The sequence below is a fragment of the Sturnus vulgaris genome, chromosome 5 (genome assembly GCF_052056855.1).
Source record: "Sturnus vulgaris isolate bStuVul1 chromosome 5, bStuVul1.hap1, whole genome shotgun sequence".
Classification (NCBI taxonomy): Eukaryota; Metazoa; Chordata; class Aves; order Passeriformes; family Sturnidae; genus Sturnus; species Sturnus vulgaris.
The window spans coordinates 24301864-24318099 of record NC_142247.1 but is presented as its reverse complement, the minus strand read 5'-3'; the positions used below and the strand labels follow the sequence as shown (position 1 = coordinate 24318099).

At 40.9% G+C, this 16236-nt stretch overlaps 1 protein-coding gene across 1 annotated transcript in view; it reads right to left on the bottom strand.

Annotated features, from left to right (window-relative positions):
- PLXNC1 (plexin C1) overlaps positions 1–16236 on the bottom strand; it is a 69920-nt gene that overhangs the window by 26457 nt on the left and 27227 nt on the right. The window contains exons 10-18 of the mRNA XM_014888463.2: positions 13262–13401; positions 12046–12225; positions 10684–10771; positions 9564–9770; positions 9262–9453; positions 5746–5845; positions 4624–4725; positions 4168–4271; positions 405–446 (exon numbers count right to left, since the gene is read on the bottom strand). Of these exons, the coding sequence (XP_014743949.2) occupies positions 405–446; positions 4168–4271; positions 4624–4725; positions 5746–5845; positions 9262–9453; positions 9564–9770; positions 10684–10771; positions 12046–12225; positions 13262–13401 (1155 nt within the window). The remainder of the gene's footprint in view (positions 1–404; positions 447–4167; positions 4272–4623; positions 4726–5745; positions 5846–9261; positions 9454–9563; positions 9771–10683; positions 10772–12045; positions 12226–13261; positions 13402–16236) is intronic.

The window sequence follows — 16236 nt, the reverse complement described above, 5'->3', positions numbered from 1 at the left end:
CATGAGATAAGATCCTGGCCTCATTCAAATCAGTGGGAATTTTGCATTTCTTTAAGGGGGGTCTCAGGATTTTTCCAAAAATGCATTTTTGTTTGTGTACAACACAGAATATACATGTGCAGAGTATGCGTTTTCTGCCCTGTACACAAAGCAATGCCAATAGTTAAGTTTGCCCATTATTTTCCATTATGAGATTCTCTGTTATTTAAGTAAGTCAAATACACATGGGATAACAGCATCTTATACTTCAGGCTCCTTTTACATACAAATCCATGTAACCCTCCTCATGGAGGAAAGGGAACATAATGAAAATGCAAGCTGATGCGGTCTAGGAAAATACTGAGAGAAGGGATACAATCACTCTTGAAAAAAAAATTAAGGCATATCACACTACATTAGCTTACCTGTGGCATTTCTTCACTGAAGATGGATGCAAAGCCTCCTGACTAAAATATAAGGGGATATTTATCATTCATATGTACACCAAAAGGTTCTAACACACGTACGTTTAACAGGCCAAGCATGCTCCTGATACTATTTGAAATAAAACAATGGAAATGCCGACTTCCAGCGGATACAATATAAAAACAGACACAGTAACTTCTGCAAAGGTGCTGCCAAAGAACCCAAGAAAATGGACCGGGTATGATCTTCAGTGTGCTGTGTGTGTTACTCGATACTGCTGAGCTGCACTAGCACAGCAGTCAACCAATGCTCCCCAGGAAAAGCTGTGTGCCACTGTGTCACATCTGCAAATGTGCTGGTGTGCAAGAGGTGCTGCAGGCTGCATCCTTCCTGGGTGGCAGCCTGCAGCTCTTGGTATACAGGGCTGCTCTTAAGGAAGTGACACTCGAGCTCATCTGCTTCCATTCATTTCAAGGCACGCTATGAATATTCACTAATGAACTCTCCAGGAGGTCCATGCTGGCAGTCTCCACTGAGGCACAGGTGCCACCTCACATCCAGTCCCAGCAAAAGCTCTCACACAAAAGTAAGCTCCCAGTTCTCAAACGCTTTGTCAATGCCTCTTGAGCAACAGATCTACACTACTGTCATCTGCTTTATCTGTCATGCCCCTAGCTTCCTTACACAATCACAGAATGGTTTGGGTTACAATAATCATTTAGTTCCAACCCCACTGCCGTGGGTAGGGTTATCTACTAGACCAGGCTACTTAAATCCCCATCCAATCTAGCACTGAACATTTCCAGGGATGGGACACCTACAATTGCTGTGGACAACCTGTTCCAGGGTCTCATCACCCTCATCATAAGAAATTTCTTCCTTATGACCAATTTAAGTTTATCCTCTTTCAGCTTAAAACCATTAACCCTTGTCCTGTCACTACAGGCCCTGGTTAAAAGTGTGTCTCCATCTTTCTTATAAGCCCCATTTAAAAAAGGCTGCCTTCCTTTCTGAACAGTCACAGCTGGCTCAGACATTCTTCATAGGTGTCCCAACCTTCTGAGCATTTTCATCACCCTCCTCTGGACTTGCTTTAACAAGTCCATGTCCTTCTTGTGCTGGGGAACCCTAAGGCTGGATGCAGTGCTCCAGGTGAGGTCTCACAGGGGCAGAGAGGGCGAATCACCTCCCTCAGCCTGCTGGCCCCACTTGTTTTTGATGCAGCCCAGGGTATGACTGACTTAGGGCTATGAGCACACACTGGCATCTCACATCTAATTTTTCATCTACATACCTGATTGTTCATCCCTCCCTTTCCTCATTCCTCCTGCTCTATTCTACCCTACCAAACTCTTCTTCCTCTTCTTCCACTGGCTATTCCCATTTCTCCAGAACTTCTGTAGCAAACCTACCACTAACTACCAATAAAAGACACACACACACACACATACACAATGAAAGAACCAGAACTCTGTTAAAGGTTAAAAATGTCTGTGAAAGGGGAACAAGCATTGGAGCATTAAACCAAACAACATGTGAAATTGAGAGAAAACAGAAATAATTAGACAAATTTAACAAGCAAAGCAAAAATCAGGCTTAGCATCAAGAACATTTTAAAAATAGATATAATATCCATTTAACACCTACAAGCATTAAATGCTATTAAGCCAGATTAAATATAGAAAACTGAAGCAGTGAGAAGTAAGAATCTCAAAACAAAGATTGGGTCTATCACTCTTAATTTTAGGTCTGAGAGTCCCTCTTTAAGCAACTTGTCCCATCCTAAGGAAGATGCCTCAGACAAATGGGATAAATAGCTTTCCCGAGCTGCTCATCTCTGCACTGACTACAGAAGATGCTCAGTGAACAGCTTCAATTTCCATACTTAAGTAGCTTAGATTAGATAGGACAAAGCCCATCAATCACACTGGAGGGCACAAAGAGTGCAATATGGACATCATTCAAACACATGTGGTTAGTGAAGGAAGTGGTGGTTTGTCACTTTGACCCTTCTGTCAACCCTTCTGACACTCTGTTGCAAAATATACCCCACTGGCTTTTCTGTTCATCTATAATATTTGTTCAGTGGAGCACTGCTTTTCTGCCACATTCGTACAGCACAAGGCATGTTTGGACACTCCTGCAATGTAAACAGTAAGCACTTAGCAGAAAAAATTGGTATACAACATGTTAAGTAGCTTGCCTGACACCGTATGTTTGTAGAGAGCTAACAGTAGCAAGTGTACCTTTGTGAGATAAGTATTTCAAACTGAGATAAAATCCAACTGAAATAATTTCCAGCATGTACAGTGACATGAGACTCACCAAGGCAAAACAGAAGCCCTTCCCATTTGTACTTTACAGAATGAAGCAGAGTGGCAAGATTCATGCCTTTTTTTTCTTAACTTTTTATTTGCATAGAATGCAGCATTTCCTCTGAGTCAGCTTCTACAGACTATTACTGCTTTGACAAGGGAAAGTATAGGAAAAGGTATATTAAGAATAAAACTGCTATTTTAATGCTAATATGGCTAGCAACAAAACAAACAGAAAGGAAAGAGATGCAGGAAGTAAAGTGTCCTTTCCACTTTCTTCAAACCACCTGGTCACCCTTTAAAAATTAGGCTGGGGGCATAATAGTAATACCAGCAAAGATATTCCCAGTGTTCTCTGGTGTGAGAACCAGACTCAAGGATTTTGCATATGTGATTGCTAAATATTATTCTGCCTTAGTGTCAGGTATTTGGTGTTGTACACAAACCAAAGTCCCTGATTCTGCACTATCACATGTATTTAACTTTATCACAATGAGCTTTTACTAGGATCACAAACAGTGATAAAAGTGAAGCAGTGTGCAGACAAGAGTGCAAGACTTGGCTGCAGCAGTGATGAGTAGTACATGAAGCCTGGCAGATAATTCACATCCATACCAGTTATGCCCTAAACTAACCAAGTTTCTACTTACTGGTGTCAGTCATACAGGAAAATATCACCAGTTGAGATCACAGCTTCTGCCAATTGGATAAATGCTCATAAGCACTGGTTAACATCACGATATAATATTGAAAGCTGTGGCAAAGGCACTCAGCAGCACCATAATGTGCCACATGAAAAAAAAAATTAGAGAAGTAAAACATTCAAGAGAACACCTCCTTGGTCATCTGATGCAGTGGCACAAACTGCTTCAACAACACTGAAAATATCTGCCTCTAAACTGGAAAATACTTAAGTACTTATGTCATTTCTAAACATTTAAGCTGCACCCCCTTGAATCAACATCTTACCATTTCTGTCAGCACCTTGGTATAGAAAGTCAGCACCATCTTAGAGCCATTTCTTCATCCCACAAGTCTAATTAGGAAGTGTCATGATGTTAGCTAGCATGTTAGCTAGCCTGACTGATACTTTAATTAACTATAGCATTGGAAGTGAAAGCATGGAAACAAAAAAAGCAATGGATAAATTACAGCTTAGTTAAGATGGCCTGAAAGGCAAGCAGCTCAGTGAGGCTGAACAAAAAATGGATACACACACAACCCTTGAAGATTCAAGAATGTTGCTTTATCTACAGCATAAAGGCCTGGCTAAATATAGAGATATAGAGCTTTAAGTGTTCTTTGGTAATTCTTGATTTAAGAAAAGTTTTTTGTGAGAAAAAAGTACAATTACGGTGTAGTATTTTCTTTAGTTATTTGATCTTATCTTCCTCAGTTTTTTTACTATTGGTCAGGGCTGACAACTGAAAGACTTGTAAATATTTACCTCTGGAAAGAAAGTTCTAAGAGCGAAGTGTTTGTAGTCAAGGAAGGGAACCGTTCCAAAACTATCCACAACATCTAATTCATCCATCTGCAGTTCAGCAAATCCTGAAAAAGCACCCCCCATTCCCACCCAGAGAGTTAGTTTAGTTGACACAAAATCAGCTTCACAATTATAACTTGGCCCCAGTAGATATTTCTTAAAAAAAAGTTTCAGGGAAGAGGGGTTGCTTTTACAGCTGAAGCTCTTAAGAGCTGGAAAGTAGCAATCTACATTTTTGTGGAAAGAAATACTACATGCAATCCTATTAGCTCAATGCTATCTGCTACTGCAGTGCATACAATATTAAACAGGAACTCTGATACAACACAAAAATATTCTAACAGCTACAAAATGAAAATGTTAATATAAAGTGAGCTTCTTGACAGTTTCAGTTCAGAAAATATGCTGCAGACTTACCCTCGCGTATTTCCTTACGAATCTCATATTCCAGCAGTTCAAGTTGCTGACTCTGTTTACGAGTTAACTCTTTGGATTTGTATCTAGTAACTATAAATGCCGCTAAAAAGGACGAAAAAGAGACTCTGAGTATAGAAATCACAGAACAGAAAACTCCTATACAAGACATATTTTATTACCAAGAAACAAAAAGATTAATGTACATTTGCACAATTAGTGTTTTACTGTTGTCCCTGTGCTAGTACCCATGAGCCCTAGTTATCTGGATCTATACCCCAATGTTTAGTAAAAATCATTCCTTTTAACAAGGTCTTGAATTGTCAATCCAACTTTATTTGAAAGTGCAGCAGGCCCTGCTATATACAGCCTGCACAGTGAGACACAGACTCTAATACTTCTACTAATAGCAACCTACTTAAAGTAGCACTGATTAAACAGAAAAATCAGTTGTTTTGAACAGAAAATCCACTTACAAATTGTTAACTTTTCTAAAGCTAATTTAGACAAAATATAGGCATGACGTATGGTTCCTTTTTAAAATGAACTTTTTAAAAAAAGGAACCAACCAAATGAACAAACCCCTACATTTATTAAAAGGAAATTTATCAAATATATAACCAGGTAAAAACAGTCAGAAAAAAAAAGAGACCACCAAGAAGAGAAGGGGACAACTATTTACCTCCCTCAGTTTAGTAATGACCCACAAATTCATGAATGATCCAAATGAGACTGAACAGAAATACCACAAACACTGCCTGAGGATAAGCAGTTTGCTAGGGAACATCTGCCTCAGGGACAGGAGGGTAGCTGAGCTCTGACAGCTGGAAGGGACCAAGCTGTGACACAAGGATGTCAGCTCTGTGGCTTGCTTCATGAAGAGAAAGTGAGAAATCCCAGCAGAACAGACAGAAGCACTGTCTTGTAACATGCTTGTGACATGCTGCAGTCTGACAATTCGGACTTCACCACCAGAACAGAGTTAACTTTGTCCACTCTTATTTGGAGCAGGGTAAAATCACCAGACTGTTTGTGACAGTTCCAGACATGTGAGTATGTATAGTGTTTGTGTCAAGATCATACCCTTCAGCAAATCAAAAGCTAATAATACATTATTGTACCTACCTATAATGACACCCACCACAATGGGTAGCAAAATAAGAACATATAAATATATGTTTGATGATGTTGGTTTGACTTCATGCTCAAAATTTCCTAATTTCACCTGAAGAAAAGCAATGGCTGTGTTAATAGAGGGCAGGCATTATAATGACATTTAACATTTATTTTTAAAAAGTATTTAAGGCACATAAGGACACTGGTAGATTATTGGGAAGACAGTAGAGGCTCAGCAAAATTCATATGAACCAACATTAACTTACCTTTTACTGTATTTGATGTTTAAGCAGGGTAACAGAGCAATGATGAAAAAATTTGGAGGTCCTTATGTGCCACCAAATTTTGTCATGCTCTTGCTGCAAACTAGAGCCCTCAAATGAAAGGCAAAATCTGGCCTCCAGCTGTCCAAGTGGCTCATGCACTTGGTTGCTGCTAAAAGTTTTGGCATTTTGAAATAAGGAAGGCATGTGTTTGCACTCACAGTGTTACTCTGCTGAGCAGAAAAGTAAGATAAGACTCATAATAAGAACGAGGGAAGTAGAATTTTTCATAGACACCTGGCCTCTTCCCTATTTCTTCATAGAAGAAGAAGTTTCAACCTCTCTATGTGGGATGTTGCTCCTGAAGGTTGTTAAGAAAAAATGCAACATATGTTACGTGTACAACACGTACATGAACACGTTACAATACATGTACAACATCCCCCAAGAGGGCTTGTCAAAAGCAGGACAGGCATTAATTCTTAGGGATACATGAAAGTGCTGAACTTTGCCAAATGCCAGACTGAGGCATTCACCACTGATAATTATGGCAGAAGAAATTTCACAAAGGAGGATCTGAAAGAGGACTGCAAAAGCACATAAATAAAGGGTAGCTAAAACTATAAACAGGCTAGACACAAAAATATGTTCTGACACGTAAAAAGAATACCACCAAGTGCTAGGGATAGAAATGAGCTTGAGATAATTGAAAAGGAGGGTTGAGTTGAAATTATTTTGGGTTACAGCAGGAAAGGCAGAGATCTGGTGATTGCAATCAGTGGCTTGTCACAGGAGGTGAGCAGCTAGGGCAGCTGCAGACTGCCAACTGGATACTCACATCACAGCTACACAGACACAAGCAAGCAAAAAAACCCCACAGGGCTGGAAGGACACAGCCTCTGTGTTTCTGGGGCTACAAAGAACAGAAGACAAAGCAGACCTATTTCCTTCATCAAATGTTACTTTTTCCTCCGATGTTTCAATGTTTTCTCAGTTCCTATGCAAAATTCTTTTGGTCTGTGGCTTCCTAGGATCCCATTAGCCTTTTTCAAGGCTCAAATGCATTAGTGGCTAAATACATTACCCATCCTGTGACTAATACATCTACTTTTCTAGACTTGTCATGTCCAGCTGAAGACTTCCTAAATCAGAAATTTCTGTTACTCATCCTTGTTTATTGAAAACTGAGACAAAGCATTCACTTAATTTTCTGCTCATATTTCGATTATCTTTATTCTTCACCATAACCTTCCTACCTAGTGGTCCCATTTGTTTCCTTATCTTTTATCTTGCTTATGAATCTCAGACACCTGCGATTAAGGTATATATGAATTAATCTAATTCCTATTCCTAGATTAATTTAATTTTTCCACATGACATTATAAAACCTTCTCTGGACTGATAATGCCTCTGAGCGTTATGTCATCACCAAGAGTTATTACTGCATGCCTTACTTTTGTGTTCAAGCCAGTGGAGATATTAAAGAATATCCGTATGAACATCAGCATTGCTCAGGGTCAGCTCCCCACACATGGCATTTGGTTTTTCTAACCCCTGGCACCCTCATAATCACCATGTTAAATAATTTACTGAATGAGTTCCAGGTACATGTGATCTATTGCTTTTTTGTTGAGGAAATCACTCATCTTAGGAAATAAAGATATCTAGCATGATTTGCTTTCATTAAAAAGAATTTGACAATTATCCCATTTTCCACTTCCAAGTCTTTCATGAGTAATTCAGAATACATTATAAAGTTTTACATTCAGCTAGGATTAAATCAGCAAGTCTCCATTTGCCTAGGGTTTGGGGTTTCTTCCAATTTAAAATACTGGTCTTTTATTTGCTGCTCTCCAGTCATACAGTGACAGTAACTGCAGTTTTATTTAAAATCTTTCCTACTAAGCCTATAGTGTCATGTGTCAGTTCTCCCTCAGTGCTACAGCAGGCATGATCCTGTTCCTGCTGTCTTGTGCCCTTTGATCTATCTGAATCTTGCTTCTGTCATAAGAATGGCATTTTCTACTCTGACACCTTCATGCAGACTGATCATTCTGTGTTTGAACCCAACTCAATACCTTCTTTCTTCTGGAAAACTAAGGCAAGAGATACATTTATTCTTGAGGCAAACTTATCTTTTATGCCTATCTTATCCTTTTTTCAGTGGCTCTACTTCTTCTATGATGATCTACCCATAAGGTTTAAAAAAAAACATGCGAGGATTTGCTACTTCTATATTTTTCTTATGTCGGAAAAAAAAATTAAGGTACTAGAAGTGCAATGTTACATGATAACTATGGCATTTGATTTGCTTTAGTAAAGTGATGACCTTTCTATGACAGTCACTTCTATGAAGTTTGCAGGATGAGCATGTGATAGAGCAGGGCAACACTGATTTGTAAATGCAACACCAAACTCAGAAAGGCTTTTCCACACCATAACTGGCTCAGACGGCAGGATCCACAGATGGGAGATCAGTTAAGAGTGATAAAAAAACAAGAATAGCTTTGTTAATCTTTACTATGAGCCATATGCCTTGAAGCCAATAGAGTTATTTCAGTTTTATACCACCACACACTAAGAGTCTGGCAATAAGAGTCTGGCATAATTCTTCTCCTTCGTAAATGGTAATCATAGCATTTAAAAAAATTTGTATCTTCATCTTATTCATGGAGTAAATATCTTAAGATGCAATTCAGCTTTGACATCCATGCTAATGTCCTTATATTTTAGCCTGGCTTTGTGCCACATGCTCAAAGCATTTCAGCTTTCCCAGTGCACATTGAATTTCACCCTCATTTTTTATCCAGAAATGCCTTCTGTCTAAGTGGTGATCCCTGAGACAGATCCTTACCTACTTTAGTAGGAGAAAGTGACTGGGAGTACACAATCGTTTTCCTCATGGCCGCACTGAAGAATTAGATTGTTTACAGACCTAAGATGAGGGGCTCTCCTGGAGACAGTGATGCTGTGCCAGTGATGTCTGTTCTGCAGACAGGAGGTGTGGCAAGCTACTGATCTCCTGGAGCTCAGCAGCAGCAAGTTCAGCTTGGCCTGCAGAGCTTACCTCTGACACCACCCCAGTAACCAGACAGAAAATGAACTCAATTCTGCCAGTGGTACCTAAGCTAGGCAGGCATGCTTAGGCATGAGGAAGAAAACTGTACTACCAAGTACCATGGCAGCATTAATGACACATTTTACAACACTTGTATAACTATTCAAACGCTGCTGAATTGCAAGAAAAGGGATTTCTACTTACAAAAACTTTCACTGTGGAAAAGTCAATCTTGTCGGTTCCTTCCCTTTTGAATTTGCACAGTATGGTGCTACGGTCTGGCTTTTTGGTAATATTTTGGACACTGAACCATATCTTTTTGGTCTGTGCACCAGTCATATATGACAGATAAACCTCAACCTCCGTTTTAGAAATATTCAAATTATCATTTTCTTTCTAGAGGGAAAAAATTGAAGACAATGATCAGTCACCAAATCCAGTAAGAAAAAATTATCTCCAAGCACTATTTTAAATTAGGTACTGTTGTTTATTATCTCAAAACTTACATATATTTTTAATTCCAGATCAGGATCCAGTTCAGTGTGCAGCTGGTAGTTAATGAACACTGGGTCTGGGTGATAGTGTAATTTGACACATGGTATAAAGGTAGTATCCACTTTTAACATCATATCAACAACTTTACCCTCTGTTGCATGGCTCAGGCTTGGCGTTAAATAATGATACTCAGATGCATTTCCAGGGCACCGTGAGACCTAGAAATGCAATAGCAAAGCTCTAATAGTCCTTAAATACTCAACAGTGGGTACAATTACAAACAGAAACACTCAAACTCATTGTAATGTCTTCCTGACTTCACACAGATACCTGCTAAACCTCTTCTCTGAGATCAGGGTTGCATGCAGAGCACCTAGAAAAAATTCTGTGTTGAGCCCATGTCTACGTTTAAGTGTATCTGTCATACACTCTGCACACTCCTTTAAGGCAGATTGCTCACTGCTAAGATAACTATTTCCTGCAATAAACAGGAATTGTGACAATGAATTTTCCTTCTTTCCCCTCAGTGCAGGTGATAAAAGAATAAGACGAGCTCTCCAGCACTCCTAGGCATTTACTCTTTCTCACTTAACTCCTGAGAGAGGGGGTTGCTACAGATATCGTAGCATTGGGTCATTGTTTACTCCACTGGGTGATGCTGCTGTGTTCTGGGCTCTGTGCTGCAAGGGCCAACAAAGTGCTTACCTCCTCACAACCTTGGAGAAAGGGTTTCATCCCAACATCAGCTCCAGCCTGCTGCCCCTCAATGAGACAGTGGCACCATTTGGGCTTTGAGCAAAGCGCCAGAGGGAAGTATAACACCCTCTCCTCCAACACACCCATATGTGGAGACTAGGGAGACTCAAAAAGGACAGATTTGGAACAAGTCCCTAGATCATAAAAAAAAAACCTCAGGGAATTTTGCAGGAGAGCAGCTTATGTGTATTTGTGCTTCTGTACTAAGGATGTAAATAACTGTAATCCTGTAAAGTGGTCATATTTATTTCAGCAAGGTGACTGACATGTCCCTGCAAATGGTTGGAAATTACTGAGGTCTCCTCAAACCTTAGGAACAAAACCTAATGCATCAAGAGACCTCTATTGGGTATTATAAAGGAGATTCAGACTTACTGTGAGGTTTGATCTCTGGTCATCTGAAATAATCACGCTGTCCACCACATTAAAATTTCTACCAGTGGTAGTAATTTTGCGACCACCACTGCAAAAACCAAAGCAAAACAAAACAAAAACAAACGTAAGGAGAAAGGGAGGTTAATATAAACTGTTTTACCACAGACATGTCCTGCATTAAGGTTTCAGTTATGAGTAAACTATTCAAGTGCATTTTGCTTTGGTAACAGACAACATAATAAAGTCGAACTACAGAACAAGATCATTTGAGCTATAGGGTGTACTTCCACTCTTTCCTTATAATATAATGGTAAATACTTTTGCTACCACAAAACCACATTACTTGATTGCATACTCATGTATACTCCTTTTCAGGGACTGTTCACCTTTTTTTTCTATTTATGCAGCCAAGGAACGAGACCGTGATTTAATACTCTGTCTTGAAGAAAGAGCATCATGGTGTTTCCCTGCCCCAGCACAGCCCTGCCTGTGCTTAATTCTTGCCTTCTTCATGACAAACCCATCGTGCCAGGCACCTCACAGGAAACATTCTCAGCAGTGTTCAGACCATCTGTCTCAGCACACAATGGTGCTTGTGTCTGAGGGCTCACAATCTCTGCTGTACAGATTTGGAGTGGCTTAAGGTATTATTAATTTCCAGCTGCCTGAGCTGCCTCTCACCTGAAGATGAGGGCATGCATCCTGGCTGCTCAGCTGCTGCAGCTGCCAGCCCAACCCATTACCTCAAATCCTCACTTGACAAGATATCAGATTCAGAACGTGAGAACAGGTAAAAACTGTGAAAACAGAGAGACAGGTGGAAAGCTGTGCCAGAGAATATCTTTAAAACAACCCTGTAAGTCTTTCAACAGAACTGTGAGTCTCCCACAGAACACAGCAAAGGCTTGGAAAAGGCTCTTTTGGCTTTAGGGAATCATATTTTAAAGCAAGTCTGTGTACATCAGTGCTTATTCTCACTTCACTTCCAGTCCACTGATACTTTATACTGTTTTGCAGATGAAGGCTATATTAGCATCAAGAAATAAAAGTTAATTGGAGTTAGAATTTATGCATGCTATCCATATTTTGGGTTTAGGTTTAGTAGGAATAGACTACTTTTTACTTCTATAAAGGAGACCTGAGGTGGGCAGAAGAAGCCTACAGAATCCATCTTGCAGCTACTGTGACCCTATCTGTTAAATCATTAAATCATTTCACAGGCTTAAATTCATCCAACACAACAGGTTACAGTCATCTTCCAGGGTTGCTTCAGCTGCAGTCTAGCCAAGGAAGAAGGCTCATATTGGATCAGTGCAACTACATTTGAATAAATACACAGAAAGTACAGAAAGACAAACTTACCTGATCCAGGAGGTATTTGGTGTAATTCTAGAACATGATGGCAGAGAAACATAATGCAGGGTCATTGGTGGTGAACATTTTTTCCCATTAGCCTGGATACATATACTTTTGGCCTCTTTACGTGTTGGTGGGAGAGCAAATGTCATTTGCGTATCATTTAGCACATTTCTGACTTTAATGCTGGAGAAGAAAACAAACACTGAAACACAGATGCCACTCATTGGTGTTACTACACGAAGCCTATAGCCTACAGCAAGTGATAAGGAGAGAACTGAATCTCTGTCTGAGCTGCCAGATGGAGGTGGAAAGAGAGCAGGGAGTTGAGGAGACAAAATAGGGCATCTTTTGAATGAAGTTGCTAAGTGACACAATAATCACAGAAAACAGTATAGATAATCAGCCCTGGGTGGGATGAGGTTATGTAATGCAATGTGTGATTTTGCTGTTTACTGTGTACTTCTCTGTGCTACCAGCATAGTCCATGAGCTAGTCAAGAATGAGAATCTTTATTTTCCTTTTCTTTCTTCTTTTTCTTTCCCTCTTTCCTCCTATTTTTTCACTCCTTCCTCTTTCTCTCTACTTCTTGTCTTACTCTCCTTCTCTCCTTTTTCTTCTTTGGTCCCCTGAAAATTCATGGTTGAAGGGAAAGCTGAACACTACCTTTTCAAGTGCTAGCTATGTAAAATGGGCTTCCTAATCACAGGCAGCTATTGCAGCTGCACCTGAAAATAACTGATTCAGAGTAAGACTGCCTAATTATCTAATTACACTGTGTGATCATCAACAGAGAAAAACAGGAGCTGTTGTATGAGAGATTTCCTTCCCTGGCATAGTGTCTGTGCTAGGATTCAAGCTGAGTCCTAGAATATAGGAGCAATATTTTGAAGCAGAGGAGATTCAAACAAAAGCTGAAGCTTTCCTGTGACCTAACTTCTTGGTACCTGCTAGAAGGCACAGAGAGACACAGATACAAAACTATCCTACTGCTACAGAGAGAACTGACAACCCATGCAACCCTTGTGTTGTACCCAAGCACCAAATTAATTTCCATTCTTCGGTAATTTAAAGTGGTAGTATAACTAAAGGAGGGCAGAGCATCCCCTGCTCTGCCGAGGAGAGGTACATGACAACTGTTCACACAACCATATTGCTAGAGCAAAATGAACATAATTTTCACCATGCAAAGTAAATAGTGTTATTTTTTGGTTTAACTCACACGTCTGGTTTACAGCCAGTGATTCCAGTCAGTATCAGCTTTATGCCTGATGCACGTGTAAAGTTTTTTCCTTTGACTGTTATTTCACTTTTGCCTAATGTAGAAATCCACAAAGGTTCAATGGATTGAATGCTGATATGCTATTAGGAAAGAAAGCAAAACAAGATCTGGTTATGAAAAGGCTGGGCAGATAAGCAACAGCTGCAAAAACAACCACCACTCAGGAATGTGGATTTTATGGCACTGGGATACACTTTTATTAGTAATTTCAAATCCTGCTAAACTTAATCCTGGGAAGTACTGTCAGTCACAACTTCATTACAAGCCAGCTATTTTTACCTATGTATTTTATATTTCAATTTATCTCATAACAAAGTTGCCCAAAGGAATCACAGTCTGACATGCTGGAAGGTCGGAGCATAAAAACCCAGCTTGAAATGATACATTTCATGGGACCCCTGAAGAACTAAAAAACAAGGCAAGCCAAAACCCATGGTGCTGTCACTAAGAGAGATCAGATGAACAAATGAAGGCATCTTTTGTGACCTGAAAAGGGGAAGCAGGGTCAAATCCTCAAATGAAAATTTGAGAAAGCGCCCCAGAATCAGCTTTACTAGGAAGTCTTTTCAAAGTCATACATAGAACTAAAGGTACAAAATAACTGCAGGGGAGTCCTTTGGCATCTCATTTTTACGCTAAGAAGTTCTCTAGCATTTAAAAATAACCCTAGTTTGCCCTGATGTTGTCACAGTCTTGCAGAAAACCGGTGCTTTTCTTTGTCTGTATTTACTTATTCTAACTTACTAACACATCTGAGCAAGTGGAGATATTTTTTCCCTACTGTGTTCACTTGATACTTTTGACAGCATCTCATGTTTAATCAGTTTTGTTGCTTCCCCCAGTTTTACAATCACACAGGCAGTTTCCTCTCTGTCTTTCAGAAAACAAACTGAAACATTCAAAAAAAACAGGAAAATACGCATGTAAAACCACAAACTGTTTGGGACGTTCTCACCATTTTTACCTTAACTTTAGACTGCCTGCACTACTAGTTTAAATTGAGTTTTTAGAACATTGTGACTGATTTTTGCTGTGCACCTGTGGACACATAGTTCAGTCTTCCTGATCCTGTTAAGGGTGCTGGTGCAAAGCCTCTAGGAAGTCCATCCCACAGGTTTTTCTCACCATTAATCATTTCATGTGCCCAAAACAGCACTAAGACTTTGAGCTCGTAGCCTGAGGGGACCATCAGTGTCACAACACTTTGACCATTTCAAAAATGTCCCCGCACATTGTCCCCACATGCTACCATGGTTCACTGAATGCCAGAGCACTTCAGAGCAAATGAGGGATCTGTCACTACTGATTGAAAGCTGCAAGTTGTGCCTTAGGAAAAGGCCAGAGAGTGCAAAGGCTGGGGCCAGAGGTCCTGCAAAAGGGCCTCCAAAATGACCTTTCATATGGATAATAGAGGAAGGCAAAGGAAATCCCTCACAAAGAGCCAGTGGGGGAAAATTCATTCCCATGATGATCTGGAAATCAGTTTAATCCTTGGCACAGGACAACTGAAGCAGAAATCTAAGAGATTAAAGTCAGCAAACCACTATTGCTTTTCTTTATCTGCATCCTGTCCTTCTGCTTGTGTCCAACCTCCAGTGCACCAGGAACAGCCAATATCCTCACACAAATCCAGAAGCCAAATACCACAGAAAGGAGGAAAACACTGCTTTGGGTTCACACTGGTAAGCACCAGGGAGCCCTGAAGCACCAGAATACCACAGTATCACACAAACACATGGAGATCCCCCAGGCTGCATCAGGGCTGTGAATCCCAGTGAGGGAAATGCCAGGCACCCATTGCTGAGGGTGCAGCGGGATGCTGCAGTGCTTCAACGCTCCCACTGGTCTCTTTGCCAGGCCCCACAGACCACAGAGTGCTTCAAATTACCTGCCTTGCTTCTTTTCTTACACCATGAAAAAATAATGGAAAGAATTGTTCACTCAGAAAGTTTCAGTGCCCTCTGACATCACACTACACAGCGCAGAGTCCCTCGCACGGCATCCTGCCTTGGCCTCATGGAGTCAGTGCAGTCACAGCACTGGTAAGATGACCTCAGATACTCAGGAGTCTGATTCCCACTCAGCTTGGCCACCATAATCTGCAATACTTGCCTCGGCAGCCAAAGAAACCAATAATTTCCTCACAGAAAGCAGGAAGGACCTAATGCCCTCACTGGGGTCTGCAGTGCTCATTTCCCCAGCGCTAGGCAGCCACGAACCTTCTAGTTGCTACATGGCAGGGGGAGCAATGCCCAGCGGCAAGAGGGGCCACAGCAGAGAGGCAGAAGGATTATTTATAAAAATCACTAGTTGTGAGGCATGTGATGAAAGTATAAACATTCGAAGAGACATTCAGAAAGCATGCATCAGGTCCTCAGGTAATGTAAATCAGCACAGCCCTGTCAGCTTCAATAGAATTCCATATTTCTGAGCTCCAGCCTCCTCCCCGCTCCCCTGGACAGCCTAATGCCTCCCTGGGGCTATGTGAACCGTGGCAGTCACATCCTCAGAGGTGTGGTTAGCATGGCTGCAGGTCTCAGAGAGGTGTCTGGCAGCAGCCCAGGTTAAGCAGTGTCTGCCACCCTGGGGAGTCCCTCTCTGGCACAGCCCCTCCTGCATTGCTAACACAGGGCCCCAAAGAACTGGACTGGGGAACTGGCCTGGATGAAAAATGACCTGCAGAGAGATAATGGTTATTTGCAGCCAAATCAGCTCCCCAGCCAAGCATACTCAACCCAACCGCTCCAACTGCTGCTCTGGGAGGGGAGGGGGAAAGTGCATGCATAGAAACCAGCAGCTGGAGTCAGGAGGAGGGCTGGGGCTGGCACTGAAAAAAAGTGTATTAATCTAAATGCTCAGCTGGGGTTGTGAGAAAACACAAATCCTCTTTCTCCACTCTCCAGTATGTTCTCCTT